The 23,202-nt window shown below is 42.5% G+C and overlaps 1 protein-coding gene across 12 annotated transcripts in view; it reads left to right on the forward strand.

Moving 5' to 3' along the window:
* The window catches only part of Ptprt (protein tyrosine phosphatase receptor type T), a 1,119,809-nt gene that overhangs the window by 359,631 nt on the left and 736,976 nt on the right, over positions 1-23,202 (forward strand). For all 12 annotated transcript variants that reach the window (XM_029473981.2, XM_029473985.2, XM_029473982.2 and 9 more), the window contains exon 3: positions 15,841-16,112. In XM_029473981.2, the coding sequence (XP_029329841.1) occupies positions 15,841-16,112 (272 nt within the window). The remainder of the gene's footprint in view (positions 1-15,840; positions 16,113-23,202) is intronic.

Consider the following 23,202-nt stretch of genomic DNA (forward strand, 5'->3'; position numbering starts at 1 on the left):
GGAGCCTGGATGGAGCCACTGACTCATTCAATTATCTTTAGTAATTTGAAGCATACAGTTCATTGTGGCTGCCTAGAATGTAGCAGACATGATCAAGGCTAAGAGTAGCTGGAAACATTAGCTGAAGTGAAGACCTTGAAGAACAATAGGGGGTATAGGGATTTTATTGTAAGCATTCCAGTTGACAACAGTAGAGTAATGGTGATGGACTCGAGGACCAAGGAACTGTCTATATCTGTGGGTTGTCCCTTTTCCCCTCTATTCTTCTGATACATGGCATAGCCATAGTACCTTCTCATTGAGAAGGGCCTGACTAGACCATAGGTTAGTGATTTAGTAGTTCTGGAAGAGTCCTTCGAAGAGTGGTTTCTGAACAACAACAACAAAAAATATATAAAAGGAAGAGAAAGTAACATGATGGTCGTGAATTTTAGCACCAAATGAAAGAAAGAAAGAAAGAAAGAAAGAAAGAAAGAAAGAAAGGAGTGAGGGAGGGAGGGAGGGGGAAGGAAAGAAAAAGAAAGAAAGAAGAAAGAAAGAAAAAAGAAAGAATGAGGAAGAAAGAAGAGAAAGGGAGGAAAGAAAGGAAGAAAGAAAGGAGAGAAAGGGAGGAAGGAAAGAAAGGAAGGAAGAAAGAAATGGAGAGAGAGAAATAAAGAAAGGAAGAAAGAAAGAAAGAGAGAAAAAGAAGAAAGAGATAAGAAAGAAAGAGGAAAGGAAAGACATGATTGTTCCCAGGTATGGTGGAGGAGGATGTTTATTATAGATACAGTAGAGCACATAGGTAGGAGCATGGTCAGAGACATCTGGAAGAATCCAGAGTAGACATGTCGATACTGAGCTGGGCCATGTAGGGAGAGGGAGGAGGAAAAAGGAGAGGGTACAGAGGTAAACCAGGTGCATCAGCCAGAAGAGAGTGTGTAACCAAAATGGTTATATTATATGAGGAAGGGCAGCCTAAAACCCTGGGCTGGAGAGTTCAGAGTAGGGGACAGGATATGCCAGTCAGGAGCTCCCTGTAACACCTAGGGACTGAGGGATGCAGGGAGAATCTACAGTTCAGGTCTGCTTTGATATATTAAATAAGCACCTTGGTTATTAGTCCTAGATTTGAAACATAACAGTTTTGTCATTCATTATGCCGGGCAGTGGTGGCACATGCCTTTAATCCCAGCTCTTGAGAGGCAGAGACAGGTAAGTTTCTGAGTTCAAGGCCAGCCTGATCTACAGAGTGAGTTCCAGGGCAGCCAGGGCTATACAGAGAAACCCTGTCTCAAAAAAAAAAAAAAAAAAAAAAAAAAAAAGAAAGAAAGAAAGAAAAGAAAAAGGAAACATAACAGTTTCTAAAAATATCATATTGTTAAGGATAAAGAACATAGACTCTGAATACGATGGGAAAGTAGAGAACACCAGAGAACAGGATCTGGCTTTAGCTACTGCATTCTTCTGGGTCACCCACAGGCTAAGGATATGGTTCTCAAAACTGAATGTATGTCAGTATTTCCTGGAGCAACTTCTGAGCCCATGGTTGGACACCCATTCCCCTTATAGAGTTTTGGCTTAGTCTAGGTAGGGCCTGAAGGTTTGCATTTATAATGAATTCTAGTGATGTTGATGTAGGTGCTCAGCGACCATAGTCAGAGGCTCATGGGCAAATAAACATGCACTTTAGGGGTCAGTTGGGAAGGATGTTCATGGCTTCATGGTATCTCCTAGGACTCTTGCCTGTATAAACAGTGAGAAAAGATAAGACTTGCTTACTCTGCATAGGATCAATTAGCTTATGTTTGACACTCATAGGATAGCTCAGAGATTCTTACACTGACCATGAAAGTGTAGTAGTTAATAATGAATCTTTATAATACATTCAGTTTTTATAAAAGAACAAGTAATATAGGTGTTACTATTACCTTCAACCCCTCCATTTTACAGATAAATAAACTGAGGGAAGAAATTATGGAGCTTGAGGAAATTGCCAAAGGAGATCTAGTTGGGAGATGGTAGGGTTGAGATTGGATGTGACAATCTAAATCTAGAGTCCATACTCCTTTATTTTCCATTATTTCAATAACTCTGTAGAAGAAAAGAGGCAATAAATAGCCCTAGTAATGTTGGCCAAGTTATTTGTATTTTCTTTGCTCTCATCCCTCTCTCAGAAAAGGAAATAGCTTTTCCCATCTTACATGGAAAAAAAAATACCTTTAGATTGAAAAAAAAAATAAGCTGTCAGGATTAATTGGATAACAGCTGTCAAACTCTTGTAGCTCCTTAGAGGATGGTGAAAGAGGAGGAATAATTATTGTGCTATTTTCTATGCAGACCCTAGTACATTTGGGGGAGTCAATGAATGTCTAATGATATTTTTGGTAATTAGCAATGATGGAAGAGAGAGTGTTCAGGCCAGAGAAGAATACTTACAGGATCTGGGTAGTAGAGCTTTTACAGTTGATGTCCAGTGGTCCAAGACCTCATGCCCCTGTAAGAAGTAGGTAGGGTATGGCTCAGGGAAAAAGGGAGTCAATCCAAGCTGGTAAGCCTCCAGTGGCCCCAGGAGGAAACAGAGGCCAGGATTACGTGTTGATTTTCTTAAGTTCATAGGCTCCTGGCTTGGGCAATTACAGATCAGTTACTGAAGTGGCTTACTAAGTGGGGCCAAAGATCAACTACATTAGCCTCACTTAGAGGCTTATTGGAAATGCAAATTCTTACATTCGACCCCAAACTGATTACAGGTGGAACCTAGCAAACTTTCATATTTCCAGGTGCTCTGGTTACATTCTATAATTCTGGACTTGTTGTTTTAGAGGAAAATAGCTTTGATCTTAGAGTCAGACACTCAATTAAGATCAAATGTTGACACTATCTCTTTAGGTTATGTGGCTTTGGGCAACTTACCACACCTCTATGACTATGAAGTTTTCAATCTATAAGTCAAGAAGGTGAATGTTAAAGGTTTCCAGTGGGTACTTCACAAGGCTGAGACTCTTACTTTCTGGCTTTGCAACAGAAAATTTTATCTGCATGGAATATTGTTTTCTTTTTACCTGTCGGACACCTTTGTCACCTCAATCTTTCACATATTTATTTACTCAAGATGGTGATTGTTTTTCTTCTTTTTATGCCTCCTCCATACGCATGGCTCACTCATTGTCTTAGTTACGGTTTTGCTGCTGTGAACAGACACCATGACCAAGGCAAGTCTTATAAAAAACAACATTTAATTGGGGCTGGCTTACAGGTTCAGAGGTTCAGTCCATTATCATCAAGGTGGGAGCATGGCAGTATCCAGGCAGGCATGGCACAGGAGGAGCTGAGAGTTCTATGTCTTCATCCAAAGGCTGCTAGTGGAAGACTGACTTCCAGGCAACTAGGGTGAGGATCTTATACCCACACCCACAGTGACACACCCATTCCAACCAGGTCACACCTATCCCAACAAGGCCACACCTTCAGATGGTGCCACTCCCTGATCCAAGGATATACAAACCATCACATTCCACTCCCTGGTCCCCATAGACTTGTTCAAAAACATGAGTCTATGGGGGCCATACGTAAACATAGCATAATGCAAAATGCATTTAGTCCAACTTTCAAAGTCCTCATAGTCTATAGCGGTCGTCGCAACAATGTTTAAAGTCCAAAGTTCAAGGTCTCTTCTGAGATTCATTCAACTCAATTAACTGTAATCCCCAAAGCAAGGCAGGAAACCAGCTGGGCAAACTCTAAACTGCATCTCCATGGCTGATGTCAAAGCGGTCTTCAGATCTCCACTCCTTGTTCATGTTTTTTTTGACTGCAACAAACTGCTTTCTCCTGGGCTGGTTCCACTCCCTGTTAGCAGCTTTCCTCAGCATGTATCCCATGGATCTGGCATCTTTAACATCTTTGAGTCTCCAAGGCAATTTCAATGTTACAGCTTCTTGTTTCAGTGTCTGGGATTCCACTTGATCTTTTGGACTCCTCCTAAGGGCTGGCATCACTTTTCCATCTCTGTGCTCTGTAGCACTCTATGCTCAGGTTGATCCACTCTGCTACGGCTGCTGTTCTTGGTGATCATCCCATGGTACTGACATCTCCAATACACTGGGGTGTTCCACTCCAACTAGGCTTCACCATTAGCCTCTCATAGGCTCTCTTCAGGGTGCCAAGCCTCAAATTCTTTGCATGACCCCTTCAGTCCTGGACCATCAACTACAGCTGAGGCTTCACCTTCTCCAATGGCCTTCCCTGGCCTCTCACAGTGCTAAGCCTCAGCTTCTCTCCATGATCCCTCATTCCTTCACAAGCAGTACCACCTGAGTGACTCTTACACATTACCAAGTCCAGCTGCAGCATGAAGTACAACCTTGGGTATCTCTGGAACACAGCTTCTTTGTGCTCCCAGAAAACAATTTCCAGAAGATTTCACCTCAGTAATGCTGGTCTCTTCTTAATCACTGCTAATTCCTTAGCTAACCAGCAACAATTTTCCCAGTGGTTCCTCCCATTCTTAACTCTAGAGCCAGAGCCACGTGGCTGAAGCTGCCGAGTTCTGCTGCTTACAGGAACTAGAACATGATTCCCTTGTACTATCACATTATCACTAGCTTTATGTTTTCTAAATCTTTCACTGCCTAAGCTTGGCTATCCTGGTTCTTGCTCTGTAGATTGACCTTGAATGTAGAGATCAGCATGCCTATCTCATGGGATTAAAGGTATGTACCACCATGCCTGGATCTAACTAAGCTGGGTAGAATCTTGCCCCAAGGTCCCACTCACTTAATCTGTTATCTCCTAGAACACAAGATTTTGCTCCATTTCACTTCCTGGTATGCCTTTAGTACTCAAACCATACATTTTATATTTTGCCTTTCTAAGCTTGCTATGCTTGTTCATACTTCTCTTCATAAGACTTAACCAGAGAACAAAGTCTCTGCTGGGCTTTTTTGAAACTTCTTTTGTCAATGGAACTAGTGCAAGTCTCTTCACCTTAGGCAAACTTTTCAGACAAGGGCAAAAAGTAGCCACATTCTTCACCAAAATACCACAAAACCAGTCTTTATGCCACATTCTGAAATTCTTCTCCTTTGAAATCTCTTGGGCCAGGTCAACACAGTTCAAATTACTCCCAGCAACAAAGTCTTCCATATTCCTACTAGGATGACCCATTAAGCCCCATTTAAAGCATTCCACTGCTTTCCAAATCCAAAGTCCCAAAATCCACATTCTTTCAAATAAAAGCATGGTCAGGCCTATCACAGCAATACCCCACTCCCAGTACCAACTTCTGTCTTAGTTACGGTTTTGCTGCTGTGAACAGACACCATGACCAAGGCAAGTCTTATAAAAAACAACATTTAATTAGGGCTGGCTTACAGGTTCAGAGGTTCAGTCCATTATCATCAAGGTGGGAGCATGGCAGTATCCAGGCAGGCATGGCACAGGAGGAGCTGAGAGTTCTATGTCTTCATCCAAAGGCTGCTAGTGGAAGACTGACTTCCAGGCAACTAGGGTGAGGATCTTATACCCACACCCACAGTGACACACCCATTCCAACCAGGTCACACCTATCCCAACAAGGCCACACCTTCAGATGGTGCCACTCCCTGATCCAAGGATATACAAACCATCACACTCATCATAAGACCTCCCATATTATTGTGATTGCTTTTCATTTTGTTGTGGTTCCCAGAAGGTGAGACATTTTTTTCAGTACAGTCTGTTGTTCCCGTGTAGTGTCTGACACAAAGTAGCTGGAGGAAAAATATTTAAAGTTTGTAAATATTACCAAAATTCTTGACTCCAGGGAGTTTTATGAGGAAACGGGCAGAGGATTGGATTACCATGTGGGGGTAGGAGGGAAGGAATGTAGATACTAGATGTCTTCTGCAAGTTATGGATGAGTAACATAGGATGGGATAGTAAGCTCTGATGTTTGAGGACTGAGAGACAGATGCTGTGTAATTGGGAAATATACAAACCTTAGCAGAACTCTATGGGCTAAAAGGCTCATTAATTGGGGCACACATTCACCTTTAACCTTTACAATGTGGGCTGCTAACTATTGAGCCATCACTTTTGTTAAGAAGGCCTCCCTAGGGCTTAGATTATAGGAGAAGATCTTAACTTGATCCTCCAAACTAGAGATAGCTGTTTCCCTGAAGCTTACTGACAACCATCCTGTTCTATGTGACAAACTCCCGCCCAGTGAGAAAGATCCTGTTTTACAAAAAGTAGATGGTACCTGAGGAATTATGCTTAAAGAACATAAGCGCGCGTGCGCACACACACACAGACATACAGACACACAGACAGACAGACAGACACACACACGGAATACTCTTATCTTTCGTTTACTTATCACAGACAAGGTTGTAGACCTCTTTGGGAAATAGATGGATGCTCTTCCCATGGGAAAAACATACAAAAACCACAACAGATATTTCCCTCCATTGACCTTACCAATCACTGGATACCTGGCCAGGTTGCTTTCAGACCAGTTTATGTAGTGAATATAAAAAACATTCACTGAGAGGAAAAGTAGATAGTGACATTATATGTCTTTCCCAGCCCTGTTATTTTAAAACTTGGGAACTAAGAGCAATGACCCAATTTAGTAAAGGGAAAAGTAAGGCATCATTATTTCAACAGGCTAGTCATTTCTTTGTTTTGTTCTCCCCCACCCTCTGTCCATCTGTCCCTCCCCCTTCTCTCCCCCTCCCCTCTTTGCTTTCTCCCTACTTTTCCATTTTGTGTCTTTTCCCATTGCAACCATATGAAGTAGTAATTCAGTGTTTTCTACAGAGCATAGCATAGTAGAACATTCTGAGTTTAATTGGAGCATAAATGTAACTAATCAAAATATTATCATGCCAACGGATATGTGAAGTGTTGGGAGATTTAAATATATATATATATATATGTATTTTAGTTCCATGTCATTTTGGTTTTAAGTGGTAGACACAAAAGACTTAGCCCAGTTAATGTCAAAAACAGTTTAGGGTCTGACAGTGTCTCAGCCACCTGTGTTCTTCACTCATATGGTAACAGCTTGCCAGTTCATTATATTTTTGCCCTTTCCTCCCACTCTTTGCCCCTCTTCCTACCTGTACCAGCTGTACAGAATAAGACCATATAACTCCAGGGAGTTTGGGTCCATTTCTTGGCATAAACTTTAACATGCCTATGAGTGACATGAAGATAAAATAATAATGGCAGCTGTTTAGATCTAAATCCCAGTGCTGGTGTTAACTGTATGGCCTTGAGAAACTTTCACTGTTCTTGTCCATTTCCCTTTATGTAAGAAACGGCGATGATAGTAAGTACTTTGTAAGATTGATTTTAGATGAGCTTATGGATGTAAGTAAATTGGGTAGTAGTATGTGTTTGATATAGTTGGTAAAGAGAGAAAAGAATTCTTGAAGACACATACATACATACACACATACACACATGATACACACATGCACATGCACATACACATACACATATACACACTTGTGAAAAATACCCTTTTGTCCTCACCTTCCTCAGAAGGAGCCCAAGACAACAGTCAGATTAGCCATGCTTCCAAGTAAGCCATGTGTCCTGGCTGAGCAGTGACTAATGCTTTAGTTTCTGAGAAGGTGTGTGTGTGTGTGTGTGTGTGTGTGTATGTGTGTGTGTGTGTATGTTGGGGTGGGATATAAGCTTATTAAGAGGATATATATATCCTTTGTATTTAGCTCTGTCTTGAGGACCTGATCTTTCTTTTCTTCTCTCACTACTGGGTCTGTGTCCTTTATTTCCTGTGTTTTATTTCTCCTGCCTCAGATCTCCTTGTCTATCTGCCATCCCTCCCTCCCTCTTCTCTCTTCCTCTCCTTGTCTACTTTGCCTTTTCTCCTTTCTTTACTTAGTTCCCTTATTCCTTATATTGTCTCAGTAAAGGTTTCTTAGCTTTCTGGTGCTTAGGAGAAAGACCCAAGTGCCTATGACCCCCAAGCCTGGTTCTGCTTGAGTCAGGGTGCAGAGCATGCATTGTAGGGACCCATTCCTGTCATATATCAAAGCCAATCACCACGGTGTACTTCATTTTTAAACATTATCCACACCTACATGGATTATCAGATAACAGTTACATAGAAAATTGCCTTAACTCATTTGCATATGAAATGCATGAATCCCAACTTTCTGGTCTGAATGGATGAATGCAGAAATACTTATGACTTGTTCCCACAAACTTACTGACAAAATGTTCACAATGTGCAGTTCATTTGAAATTTCAGGATCTGTTTTTCTTGTTTTAAATACATATCATGCATCAATTAAGCTGTAATTAACACCCTCCCTCTATTTTCTGGTATATTAAAAAAGAAGCCACTTTCTTTCCCGTTTTTGACACATGGTAATTAGATTGCTTTCACAGATAATATGGGTAATCCTGAATGATATGATTGTTACTGTGGCTATTGGTTTACTGTTATATTTTTGATCAGCTTAATGTTTTCACGACAATGCCAGCTACACTAAGTGGTTCCCTTACACATGTATCTTCACGTTTGACAGTGCATTGTGCCTTTGATGGTTTTTTTCCCTGTTACCCACTCACCCCATTGCTTTGGACCAGAAAGCTTAATATCATCAGTGTGAATTTTTAAATTTAGTCTCATCCAAAATATCTACAGTGGACTCGTGTACTGCTGTGTGTAGGGTCCACGGTGCCCAAGTAACTGCTTTCTGGGCACTTGTGACAATCACACAGGGTAGGTGGGATTTGTGGAGTTTAGTGGCTTGGGAAGCATTCATTTGAGAAAGGACATGGCCTGAGAAAAACCTGCGGACATAGGATGCTTGGGTGTTATCCTGTTTCTTTTATATTGCTGTGATTAAAACACTACTGCTAGAAGCAGCTTCGGAGAGGAATGGGCTTATTTGGTTCACACCTCCAGTCATAGCCCATAATCGAGGAAGTCAGAACAGGAAGTCAAGCAGGAACTTGAAGCAAAAATCATGGATGATGAACACTGCTTGATGGCTTGCTTGCTGGGCAGTTGCCATGGAGATAAGGAAAAAGACAGGTGATCTGAGAAGCTAAGGAGCAGGTTCTCCAAGACCTGGATGCCTTATCAGCTATAAAGAGTAACGGTAGGGCAGTGTGTCTTACACTGTTCCTTAATTGGTTCCTTGTTTTCTTTTTTTAAGGGTGTGTATACATACAAGTGTATTTACGTGCACATATGTTTGAGTACATGTGTATGTGCCTACATGTGAGCATGCTTGCATGGATGGGTAGGGCAGTTGTTTTTATTTTGTTCCTAAGTAGGTTCCTTGTTGTTGTTGTTAAAGTATTTATTTGTGTGTATGTGTATGCGTGCATGTATGCATGCATGTGTGTGCCTCTGTGTGTGCCTCTGTGTGTATGTGTATAGGTATAGACATGTGAAAGCCAGAGGTTGTCTTCACATACCTTCTCCTGTTATGTTGCACTTACTTTCTGAAGCAGGGCCTCTCACTGAGCCTGGGGACTAGCTGGCTGGCAAACCTTTGGATCTTCAGGTTTCTCTTTTCCCAGCGCTGGGACTACAGGCATGCACATAGGTGGCAGGGATCCAAACTCCAATCTTCATGCTTGGACAGCAAGCACTTTATTCTCCACTGTTGTGGTAAATGTCTGACCCCAATAAGACCATGCAAGGAAAACACAACTCAATTAATATGAATATAAGGAGGGGCAGTGAACTTTTTTCTCAGGTTAGTTGAGTTCTAGTCAATATGATGGGTGCCAATTTGTTGTGGTAAATGCCCAACCCCAATAAGCCTGTTGCAATAAGCCTGCATGCAAAGGAAAACACAACTCAACACACACATACATACATACATACATACATACATACATACATACATATATACTGCATGCCTAGACTGGACAGATGCAACACTATGCTACTATACTTTCCATCTATGAAATTCCTTGTTACTTGCAGTTCTTTAGGCCATGTGCTTTTGCTCCATGTTCCTTCCACCTCCTCCTCTTTCCTCCTCTCTCTCCCTTCTCTCCTCCTCTCTTTCTTCTCCTCTACACCCTTCTCTAAAACTTCCAGCTTCACCTTCCCTTCCACTGCCCAATCACAGGCTTTAGCCAGTATTTTATCAGTTAAAAATAGAAGTTTCAGATGAAGTCACCTGAATATGTGATTCACTCCCCATCAGAGGCAGCCCCTCTGAGGGAAGCAGAATTAGCATCAAAATACAAATGGGCACCAGGGCAATCCACAACACTCCACCACATCCTTAGCCTCTGATGCTTGGCTAATTTTTCTTCAGTCTGCTAAACTTTGCCTGCTATATGGAAAAAAAATCCGGGGCAGTAGGAAGGCTAGAAAAGCTAATACTGAGAACATAAGAAGCCACAGTCTCTGTCTGGGCACAATTTAATCAGCATTTTATGTAATCCTTGTGAGTACAATGGAAAAAGAGTTTTCATGGTGAGTTTGAAGAAGAGGAAAGCGAAGCTGGGATAGTTTGAGAGACCTGCTTGGCGTAGTCCAGGGAAAAGCAGTGTAGATGCGATTTCTGTCCAACGTGCTGATCTTATAAATTCATTTAGTGTCGATCAAGTGGCTTGTTGAAGGTCACATGACAGTGAAGCCTGAGACTCTGAGTTGTTAACTTCATTCCCGTTTTTTTTGCTATGGGTAACTCTGCTGTCTTTACTTGAATCACATACCTCTAGGCGTTTGTCCCCAGATTGTTCTGAAAGAGGGAAAGATACCTAATGTTGCCTCCAGGAAGCTAAGCACTCCTAGGTATTTTACAGGTCATGTGTCTCTCGGGTCCACACCCAACACAGAGACATGCACAGCCTGATCTTTGGCACAAAGCTCAGCCACTATGAGTCAAACCCCTAGCTTTTGTCTGTGCATCAGTAAATATTCTTGAAAACTGGGCCAGCATGATGCTGCCTCATTGGAATGCTAAATGGTGTTTAGACTAGTGCCTGGTATGTAGAATGTTCTCTGTGTCACTCCACACATCAGAACCATCTGCTGCTCACACTACTTGCTGTAAAATCCACATTCTGAGTCAAGTACTATTTATCATTTAAAATTTGCCAAACTGTACATCCATTTCAACATCCCATTTTATAGATGAGGACACTGAGGGCTGGACACTTTCTCAAAATCACTTCCCTAAGAACCAACAGACCTGGAAGGGAAACCAGCTGTAGGGTAAAGATTCTGGACCCTTTCCACTCTGCTACAGCTGCTTGGCTCTCAGCAACTCTTGGGTCTCCATCTCAGTCCTTTTTCCCTTCATAGGTCCTGTTGCATGGAGCTGGCGGGCCACCCGTCTGCAGGGAGCACTCTGTGTTCTTGTTCTCAGAGCTACAGGCCCTCAGTTGCCAGTCACCCAAGCACACTCATGTAATCTTAATGAACAATGTGCAAAGCCATTAAAAACTCAATTAGGACTTTCTTTTTACTGCCGACGTGAGGAAATGCAATCCTGAGGTGCTCATGTGTAAACACAATAGCCGCCATCTGCTACTGAGAAGTGTGCTGCCTCCAAAAAGGGGATCTTGTGTGGCAGACACATCAGTAACAGGGCGCTTATCGAGGCGTTATTATGCACGGAGGGGGAAATGCAGAATTTATGGCCAGCCAGAGAGTACTTCCTGGTTGAATTCCACGATTTTCAGTGTTATGTGTAATAACTATGAAGAAACTAACGCTGTTTTATGTTCCTTATCACATTGGTACTTTTTTTTTTTTTTAAGGGCAAAGGAAAAGGCTATATTTACAGTCCTCTTTCTTGTTTTTTGTTTTTTTGGTTTTTTGGTTTTTTTGTTTTTGTTTTTTGTTTTTTTTGACTGATCTAGGCATAATCACTGACTCATTTTTGATCTTTAGGAAACCGACAGCCCTGGGATGATATTAATTATACCAACCTGTTGATCAAAGAAGGCCCCACTGAGCCACTGCAAAGCAGGGCTCTCATGCTTGAATAATTTTAGAAATGGCAGGCCTGGGATCCAATGGCTCTGGGGATACAGCTCTTACTTTTATGGAGGGTGTGGTCAGCCGTTTCGTGGAGGGGCTACTGGCATCTAATCTCATACCGTCTTAAGACACTACACCAGCATTTCTGATTGTCATGAATTTCTGTCCCCCTGCCTTTGCACACTCCCTCCCTCTGCCTTTGCACACTCCCTCCCTCTGCCTTTGCACACTCCCTCCCTCTGCCTTTGCACACTCCCTCCCTCTGCCTTTGCACACTCCCTCCCTCTGCCTTTGCACACTCCCTCCCCCTGCCTTTGCACACTCCCTCCCTCTGCCTTTGCACACTCCCTCCCTCTGCCTTTGCACACTCCCTCCCTCTGCCTTTGCACACTCCCTCCCTCTGCCTTTGCACACTCCCTCCCTCTGCCTTTGCACACTCCCTCCCTCTGCCTTTGCACACTCCCTCCCTCTGCCTTTGCACACTCCCTCCCTCTGCCTTTGCACACTCCCTCCCTCTGCCTTTGCACACTCCCTCCCTCTGCCTTTGCACACTCCCTCCCTCTGCCTTTGCACACTCCCTCCCTCTGCCTTTGCACACTCCCTTCTGATTTGAACTGCCCAGGGTTGCTTCTCTTATTGGCATCTCAGTTTACCACATCTTACAACTTCGCTTTATACTTTCAATTCCTTGAATAAAGGGACCTGAGACATAGTAGGGGTCTTACTGAGGAGCCTGGATAATAATAACACTGCTGTGGAAATATAATCTCAAAATTCCCTTGGCTCCATAATCCAATTATAGTCTATTTCTTCTAAAGAATCCCTTTGTGTCCAAAACGAGTGCTCCTGAGATTTGGAGCACCTGCAATTTAGCCATGGCCATCCTGGATTGTCCACTGTGGCCTTACTCTCTCCTGGAATTTTGAAATCCTGAACACTCAATGCAGCTGGGAGACGAGAAGGGGTCAGTCATTCCCATCCTCATGTATGTGCATTATCACTTGAGGCTCTTGATAAAAATGTAGGTATAGATGCTATAGGAGTGTGGGGTGATGAGATTTTCATGTCTTCTCGCTCTTAGGTGAGGCTGAGGTGTGAATGAAGGACCATTAACTAGGAAGAGAAGGTAATGAAGGATGTGGGCATGAGAAAAAGCCAGTTGTTAAGGACTGTACATGGAGCAGGTGCACAGCATACTCCAATGGCTTTGAAACTCAGTACTGTAGCCACTCTGAACAATGTAGGGAGACTGGGCATTTCCTCTGTCTCTGTGTCCAGAATTGTATATGAGGCTTCATTGAATAGGATAAATGCCACATCCTTGGCAGGATTGCTCAGCTACTGAAGCTAGGATGAACAGAAATGATGGCATGAACCAGTGGAAGGACCATTTCCTAACATTCTCTGCTGTGGGGTATAAGAAGCTGCAGATACATGCCTAATGGTATGGCTTGGCAGGTGGCTAAAGAGATGAGTATATATGGAAGCCATCATGCAATCTGGGACAGAGAGAGTCCAGACATTTCACTACTCAGGCTGTCTCTCTTCCTCAAGATAAACTGCTGCTCTCAGTGGCAAAGACTGAGAAAGACCACTGGCAAAGACCATTCTTTGTGAGACTTGTGAGCCATAAGCCATCTGACAAGGAGCCTGCATGTAGACTCTCAATGGCAGGCATGGGTGTTGGTTCAGTCTTATCTCTGAGCCTCAATTCCAGCTCTTTCTTCCTTGCTACCTCATTGGCAGCTTATAATAGTTAGGTAACTTCTGTAATTGGGAGGCATCTTTCCATTCACCATCAGTTACTCCCAGGTCATGAAGGAGGGTTCTTCACACTCTTGACACCTCTTGGTCTACTTCCACTGGATAGTGAATCAGGAGCTGGCTGAGTTTTCTGAATAATATGTCACTGATAACCTGACCTCAGTTTCTTCTGTCCTTGTCATCTGGCTTCCTTTTTGAATCTTATCAATATGAATTCATCCAAATGCCCCCAGTGGTCATCCCAGAAGAATAGTTCTGTCTCTAGTTGCCTGAGTTGGGTTAGATATTGATAACAGGGCTTTTTATATTTGGATGTAGGGCATGCTGGAAGCCCAAGTTGGCATCAAGACTGTTATTTTCTATAATCCAGCATTGAGGGAAATTTGTATAAAGATTTTAAATATAATCTCCCACCTGTGTCCACTTGTAAATTAGTTCAGAACCCAGGAGACAAGGTGCAAATGGCCTGTACTGTCTAAACCCTTATAAAATGTGAACACCCCAGCCCTTACTAACTTACAGATCTTAGTCCTTTTGCTATCACAGTGAGCAAGGTGACTTATGGCTACTGAAGTGGCTCATTTTGCCTGGGGATAAGGGATTTTAGATTTGATTCAGAATGAAGATTTTAGTGATCACAATAAGATTTCAAAGCAATGCTGGTTTTCTAGATGGAAAACACTTATCAAAGCATTATTTGAGTTTATCTACTGTGTTTTATGATACATTTCATTCAGTATTATTATACAACTTTTAAGTCACCAAGTTTAGCCTTCCCCCTTGATTGTGAAATTTTGTTAGATATCCTAGCTGGTGCAGGCTTTAAGAGGCTGCCTACAGTGGTGAGGACTCACTCTGTCTCTGGGCATGTGATTTCACTTTGCACAAATTTCAGTTGTTACAAATAAAAACTGTCGCATACAGAGCGGAGATGTGTCTCTTCATAGTGATGGATCTGAATCTTGTTCTTGGAAAGCTTTATCAATTAGCCAGTGTCACAGCAATGTTGTGTGAACCACTCAGGAGGAAAACCATGGCAAACAACAGTAAACATTGATTCTTCCACACATGGATCCTTACATTGATCACAGGTTGACTGATACAGGTTAGATGTGTTGACCACATGATGATGCATCTTGCTTTCAAGGGTGGAAGCTTGGCTTATCTGTGTATGCTAATTCTTGATCCCAAGCCAACTGAGACACCAGATTCTGTGTCTTAAAAATTAAAATACCACAAGATAAGCCTAGCTCTAATGGCAACTTTAAACATCTGTTTGACTCCTATTAACAAGTCATATAAAGGAGCCCAGATCAAGAGATAGCCTCCGGTTCTACAGAGGGAGCTATAAAGTCAGTGCCAAAGGGTTTGGATCCAGAAAGGGGTAAAGAATAAGAGAGAATTTCTATTTGTCACAACAGTGGAAAGAGGCTCACTCCTGCCTGGGACACAGCCTTTTGCCTGCTTAGAAGCAACTATACTTTCTGCAAATAGATACCTAATATTAATATGAGTCTCTGAGAGCGTAGTGAGTGCCACTCACTTTGCATTCCTCCTTAAGCATTTGATAGTAGGTTCTCATACTTTTTTGGCATTTATTTCTTCCTTGGATATGCTCTATTCACATACTGTCTCCTTTAACATGGAATCTCCCCTGCTGAGCACAGAATTCCAGATGGAGCCTATCCATACACAGGGCCTTCCTATACTATAGGGGCTTTGCCTAGGCTAGCACAAGTCTAAGCTTTTATGAGGCAGTCATTTCACCTGTAGAGACTGCAGTTGTCTTTCCTGCTAGGGTTTTAACCCTCAAGGTCCAGCATTTAGTTATAAGCAATCTACTGTGTTGGATGCTCCTTGTATAGTACTAGAAATGCTTCTTGTGTAGTAACTATCTGTCTCATTCTTCCAATACCACCATGAGTAGGGATTTTAGCCCCTGAAATGGAAGTACTCAGACTCTTAGAGGGGATATGGCTTCTTCAGAGTCAACCTGACCCTGTCACCTAAAAAGATGTTATTTCTAACATCCCTTCTTGGTACCATGTATAGGTATGACAAGGTTTCACAAGGACGTTTTTCTCTCTTTGTCTCTGTTACCCACTATGGGTTTCTAGGGTCCTTCATGATGGTGAACAGCTCTGGAAGGGCTTCAGGCCAGAAAGCCCATCTTCTTCTGCCAACCTTGAAGGAGAATGACACTCACTGCATTGACTTCCATTACTACTTCTCCAGTCGAGATCGCTCCAGCCCGGGAGCCTTGAATGTCTACGTGAAGGTGAATGGTGGACCCCAAGGGAACCCTGTCTGGAACGTGTCTGGTGTCGTCACTGAGGGCTGGGTGAAGGCAGAGCTTGCCATCAGCACCTTCTGGCCTCATTTCTATCAGGTATGCCTTTACCTTTTCTTGCTTTCTAGCAGGTAATAATTACATCCCTTTATTTCCCTACCTTTCCCAGAGTGGATTGGTCTAAAAAGGGCCTCATTCATTTACTCTTTCAATACATACTGAAGAGTCTTTTCCAGGGATTCAGAGGTGATCTAGGACAGCCCCTGCTCCCTGGAGGTCATCAGGAAGAGACCAATGTATAAACAGTTCCAGCATAGCAATTTGCATGTGGGCTTCCTAAGACTGGAGGAATGCAGGCACCAGAGCCTCTTACAAACTAACAACTGCATTGCACACATGAAAAGATTGAGGTTCAAAGAGAGAAGCTGACTAGTCAGGTAGAGTCTATTTGGCTAGAAAGACAATATGATAGCTTCTAAGAAGAGAGGACAACCAGGACCTATTTGGAAGGCTCAATTAAAATACACTGGAAAGGTTGGACCAGGCACTGGAGATGTTCTGGAAAGTGGATGATGGAGAAGGAAGCAAGGGTGAGTGGGAGATTCTAAGGAATTTGGAAGCTAAGTTCTCCTTTTCTTTTTGTTGGTTTTGCATCAAGCTTTTGTTAATACTATTGTTTGTTTGTTTGTTTGTTTGTGTTTGAGGCAGGGTCAGTATGCTTTAGCCCAGAGTATCCTGAAACCCACAATGCATTTCAGGTTGGCCTCAAAGTTATAGCAATCCTTCAGTCTCCGCCTCCCAAGTGCTAGAACTTCAGATGTATGTAATCACACCCAGCAGAAACCAAGTCCTTTAAGGATGTCTTGCTGAAGAGATATACAGGGAACTGAACTTGCAGAGCATGCAAGTCATGGGTTTGAAGGCCAAGCTAACAATCAGGTCCTATAGCCACTGTGGTTCACAACTACCACTAGGGAAGAAGGGACCATGTTCTCCTAATTCTTTGTGGACCAATATTTCTATGAGCCAAAATAAACCATGCCATTGCAATGCCAAACTGTTGTGTTTGCTTTGAACCCCATACTCACTTGCCATACTTATCCCAGTGTGGATGATGTGAAAGGTTGCAGATCAATACCAATCTACAGAATGTTTGTGGGGTACAAATCCAGTCAAGTTTAAGTCAAAATTATTGGGAAATTTTCTCTTAAACACATCATTAGTTAAATTCCCCATGTCATGGAATCAACCTGTGTTTAAGTGTGCCATCCAGTGCCTTTCTTAAAGTAAAGCCACTGTTTTCTGCATTTTACCAACATCAACCATTGTATATTTTCATCATCCAACGAGCTCCCTTGTACCTAGTCTCAGCCTGCATTCACCCAGATGAAGGTTTTCAAGTAAGAAAGTACCACAAATCTGCATCTCGAGGAGCTTTTGTTGGTGTCTGGAGCAGAAGATAACCCCAGGGGTGACAGATGAGTGGCCAGGGTTTCTTAGATGGCTCTGAGTTCCACACCCAGTGGATAGTTCTTTCAGTCCATCAGGGTTAGGAATGCTTTCTCTACTGAGATTGCTTATTTACATCAATGGGGCAGCTTCAGATCTATTTCTTCTTTGCTTCGGAGACTAAAAATCAGAATTTAATACTCAATTACCTTCAGTACTTAGCCTACATTTTTTGTCACATCTATTTCCCATTTTATCTCCAATGAGTTGTGATTTGTTTTTAGAATGATTGCATTGTCCTCTGTTAGGCACTTCCTGTAATTCCTCTAGAATTAAAGGGAAGAGAATGATGATGATCCTGATGCTGATGCTAGTGGTGATGATGATGGTGATAATGATGGTGGTGGTGATGATGATGATACCTACCATTTGTTGAGTGCTTATGTTACAGGCACAGTATAAAATATCCTGTCAGAAATTCAGAGGTGAGTCAGGCAGAGCCTAGCCTTGTGGTAGTGAGTGTGGACTATACTCATTTTATATCAGGCAGAGCCCTATTTTCTCTGTGGGAGCAGCAATGTCTTACCAAGAAAATTGGCTAAAAAGAGACTATAATAGTTTTAACATGTGTGTCATTAACAGAGGCATACTTTATTGTAGATGTTTTGAGAAAGGTGCCTTTGGCCTCATTATTATTTTTTTAATCTTTTCTCCCCTTGTAAAGATGTTTTTAAAGTAGTACTAGGTCCACAAACCTCGATCTGGCATTCACAGTGTCAGATATATTTCAGAGTTCACAGTATTTGCAATTTACAAGGTTATAACATTTGCATGCACTGTGTGCTTTGTAAGTAACACCTATCATAGCATTGCAGAGCCAAGTATACAGATAGGCTGACCACAAAAATTATGTATATTTACAAGATATGGTATAAATTAAGGCTGTGTGTGGTATCCAAACAGCTCAGCTTAGCACTTATCACCAATTTATCTTATAAAATACTCATATGACATAGCTTGCTCCAGTGCATGCCAGGTGTCTAGATTGCCTTGGGGGGGGTGTCCTGTTTTGTGCCTGTATGGGTTCATGGCTGAGGTGAGATGTTCTTCTTTCTACTTCTTGGGAAGAACTCACACTAGTTGTTCTTTGAGATGCTTTTTAGTGTAGGTGAAGTGTTTCAGGCTTTGGGAAAGCTTTGTGGTTATTCTATTTAGAAAATACAGCCAGCCTAGTAGGGTACTAGGGAGCCAGAGTGAAATCTATGCATTGGTATGTAATCTACTGTCTTCTGTAGAAATTTGACCTTAATCTGCTTTTAGCATATCCCCATCTTAACATAGAGGTAGTATTCTAGAGAGTGGTGTCCCGGTTTTCTGGTTTATCCGAGATAGCCCTGCTTCACTCCGCTCATCCTGGTGAGTTGTTGAGCATCATGGGGACCAGTTGGACTGCTAGATTACACAGTCTATGTCCATAGAGGTTTACAGTGTGTATGTTGGTAGAAGTGATTTTGGCTTATCTCTATTGTGCACCAGACAAAAAAATGTTTTACTTTGGTAAGCCTCAGTATCTTTGTTGTCATTACCTAACTCTGCAATACGGTCATGAAAGCAGACTTCACAATATAAAAATGAATAGATGTAATTCTTTCAATAGAGGCTTATGTGTAGCAATGACTGATGGCCCAAGTTGATTTCCATGTTTTAGTTTGCTGAGCTCTGGTGCGGATGAAGCTGAGACACATATTACAGAGTCCAACAGCACATAGCAAGTTACTGACACAACTTAAGTTCCCTGGTCCCCAGGGTATCCCTACTTTACTGCTGACTATGAATATCTACCATCTCCATAAGCTCACAAGTACTCTCAATGAGACCTCAGGCTCCAGCCAGACCCTTTCTAGAGCCTTTTATGGGTAGACACAAAATAGGGTCATGGCTTGAAGTATGCTAAACATGTAGTTGACACAGAAAATGGTCTCTCCCACCTATTGCTCTGCTCTTTGATGGAGATTGAGGAAGAAAAGGACTTTTGATGAGCTCCCATTTCTGTAGCCTTTTGGTAAGCCTCTTCCTGTATTTACGTGTCTGTACTAGAGCTTCTTGTATTTGGTGGCAGCAGATCCCATCTTCCAGCGTAGGGGACATCATCCTGCCCAGATTCTCCAGCTCTGAGTTCCATGTCCTGGGTTTTGAGGAAGTGCTTTTCCTATTCTTGGAATCTGTTGTCCCTAGTTGTGTGATGGCCTGTGTCCTGCCGTCTATTGTTTAGGATTCCAGTGGTCTCTGAAGTAAGATAGAAAGAGGAACAGGATGGGTACTACTCTATGCTAAGCTAGATTCCACATGAGGAGGCTTGTCAGGCTTGAATTGATTGGAAGAAAGAAGGAACAAACATAGAAGGAAATGGAAGAAGGGGTGAAGCCATCTTTAAAGAAAGACACTGCATGGTTTTGCCTAGCCTCTCTAGCCTCTGTGCCTTTTCTGAGGTAAATAGCCTCACCGAGAGACTTCCAAGCAGTTTCCTGCATCCTCACATTTCCTCTGCTCTGATCTTTGTGATGACAAACCACTTGTCTGTTGAGGGCAGCAGTGTGGAAAAAGCACATGTCACTTCTGTGCACCCTTAGTCATTCCCAGGCACTCCTACGTCCATGGGCACACTCAAGCACACACATATGCCCAAATTCCTGCCTCTGCCCAGATTCAAATACACACACTCTCACAGGTGACAGAATGAGGAAGGGGACCTCCCAAGAGACACAGAGACAGGAGTGAAACAGCGTTTTTACATTCTCCATACTTTTAAAGCTCCAGTCCTGTGCATAGAGCCTGTGGACTGAGTCAAATTCAGTTTCCAGCATTGCTGGGTTTTGAACCTCATGGGTTTGTGTATTCATTTATTAAAGTCATATTTCACAGTCCTAAAATTGACTTTAGCTCTGTAATAAACAAAAATGTCATCTTTCATATGACTGGGCTTTGGACTGCTGGGCCTTCAGCAGGGCCCCAGGTGAGACAAATCCCTTTGCAGCCCTCCCCACTCACCCCACATTGCCTGCCTCTCTTAGGAAAGCTGATTTACTGCCTGGGAAGCCCTATGCTTCTGATCTATGCCTCTTTCCAGGTGATATCAATTCTATTTCATATTTTAGGAGTTCTTAAAACTGTTACTAAATTTTCAGCAACCTGCTTACTCTTCTCTCCATTTTCTGCCTATGTGAAATGGCCTTTTGTTCAGCACAGAGAAGTGCCCCATAGACCCTTCAAACAAAGGACTCGCCTGATGTTGGCGTAAGTCTTCCCCAGAGCTCAGTCCCTTTCTCAGGATCTTCCTGGCATTTGGCACTCTACATGTAGTGTTGACAGTAACAATTCAGGAGTTGTTGTCACAGCATCCCACCCTTCTCCTGTCCCACATGAGATGTCCATCTCTATTATACAGCAAATGCTCTTCCTTCTACACAGGCCTCTCTGAGCAGGCATGGGAAAGAATGCACCTTGATTGGACTCTAAGCAATCTTCCCTATAGTGTCTGCAGAGCACTCTTCCTAAGAGAGACTCTGATAAGCCAATGTTTTTCTCTTATCTTTTAAGACATGTTTGCAGCCCTTTGAAATTGTTGCTGTGGACTGAGTCAAATTCAGTTTCCAGCATTGCTGTGTTTTGCAGAAGGGTTGCTAAAGATCAGAGAGAAACCCCAATGTCTCTTAAGCCATGACCTGACATGTTTACCTCCCTCCCCCAAACATGTACAGCATGATTCATTTCTTTTTAGTTTAATGTAATTTTCTGGGAGTTACTTAGAGGTTTTGACTGCACAGTGGCAAGTTTGAACCAGTCTTTATAAGTTCCACCCTCTTGACACTTGGACCAGGAAGTCTCCAGCAGGGGTTTGAACCCAAATGAGCTGCAGTTAGCTGACAGTAGGCTCTGTGCAGCAACCTTGAGGCTGAGCAGTGTCCTTCAGAGGTGCTTGAGATATCTGGGTCAGCATTTTCCACTGTGATCTTTGCATCTCGGGTTCCTGCTTCTACCAGTGTCCTTTGCCCTTCTGGGCATGTGGCCCACTTCACCACCCCACTCTACCCACTCCCATCCTGCTCCCTGGAGACATTCAGCTCTAGAATGTTCCCATGCCTTTCTCTATCTCTTACCACATTTTCATGACCAAAGATAGCCATTATCTCTGTGTTGACAACTCCTGTACAGGCTCTTATTTCTTAGAGGACACTAGCATCCACCTTTATGGTGTTTGTACTTAAGGCATAGCCATTATCAGCATCTTCCATACAAAGGCAGAATGATGGGGCAGTCTTTGCCACCCAGAGTGACAGGAGCACAGGAGCCTTCTGAGTCAACTGAACATCTTCCATGCCATTTAAGAATTTGACACTTCTGTTTCATGTGTTTTGCAGATTGTATCTTATATCTTGATATACTAAGTTTCTGGGCTAATATCCACTTATCAGTGAGTACATATCATTTGAGTTCTTTTGTGATTGTGTTACCTCACTCAGGATGATGCCCTCCAGATCCATCCATTTGCCTAGGAATTTCATAAATCCATTCTTTTTAATAGCTGAGTAGTTCTCCATTGTGTAAATGTACCACAGTTTTTGTATCCATTCCTCTGTTGAGGGGCATCTGGGTTCTTTCCAGCTTCTGGCTATTATAAATAAGGCTGCTATGAACATAGTGGAGCATGTGTCCTTCTTACCGGTTGGGTCATCTTCTGGATATATGCCCAGGAAAGGTATTGCAGGATCCTCCGGTAGTACTATGTCCAATTTTCTGAGGAACCACCAGACTGATTTCCAGAGTGGTTGTACAAGCTTGCAATCCCACCAGCAATGGAGGAGTGTTTCTCTTTCTCCACATCCTCACCAGCATCTGCTGTCACCTGAATTTTTGATCTTAGCCATTCTGACTGGTGTGAGGTGGAATCTCAGGGTTGTTTTGATTTGCATTTCTCTGATGATTAAAGATGTTGAACATTTTTTCAGGTGCTTCTCAGCCATTCAGTATTCCTCAAGTGAGAATTCTTTGTTTAGCTCTGAGCTCCATTTTTAATGGGGTTATTTCATTTTCTGGACTCCACCCTCTTGAGTTCTTTATATATATTGGATATTAGTCCCCTATCTGATTTAAGATAGGTAAAGATCCTTTCCCAATCTGTTGGTGGCCTTTTTGTCTTATTGACTGTGTCTTTTGCCTTGCAGAAGCTTTGCAGTTTCATGAGGTCCCATTTGTCAATTCTCGATCTTACAGCACAAGCCATTGCTGTTCTATTCAGGAATTTTTCCCCTGTGCCCATATCTTCGAGGCTTTTCCCCACTTTCTCCTCTATAAGTTTCAGTGTCTCTGGTTTTATGTGAAGTTCCTTGATCCACTTAGATTTGACCTTAGTACAAGGAGATAGGAATGGATCAATTTGCATTCTTCTACATGATAACAACCAGTTGTGCCAGCACCATTTGTTGAAAATGCTGTCTTTCTTCCACTGGATGGTTTTAGCTCCCTTGTCGAAGATCAAGTGACCATAGGTGTGTGGGTTCATTTCTGGATCTTCAATTCTATTCCATTGGTCTACTTGTCTGTCACTATAGCAATACCATGCAGTTTTTATCACAATTGCTTTGTAGTAAAGCTTTAGGTCAGGGAAAGTGTGGACACTTTGCCCCTTCTTAGAATTGGAAACAATCACCCATGGAAGGAGTTACAGAGACAAAGTTTGGAG

This window comes from Mus caroli, unplaced genomic scaffold, assembly GCF_978045245.1.
Source record: "Mus caroli unplaced genomic scaffold, Mus_caroli_1 scaffold_2, whole genome shotgun sequence".
Lineage (NCBI taxonomy): Eukaryota > Metazoa > Chordata > Mammalia > Rodentia > Muridae > Mus > Mus caroli.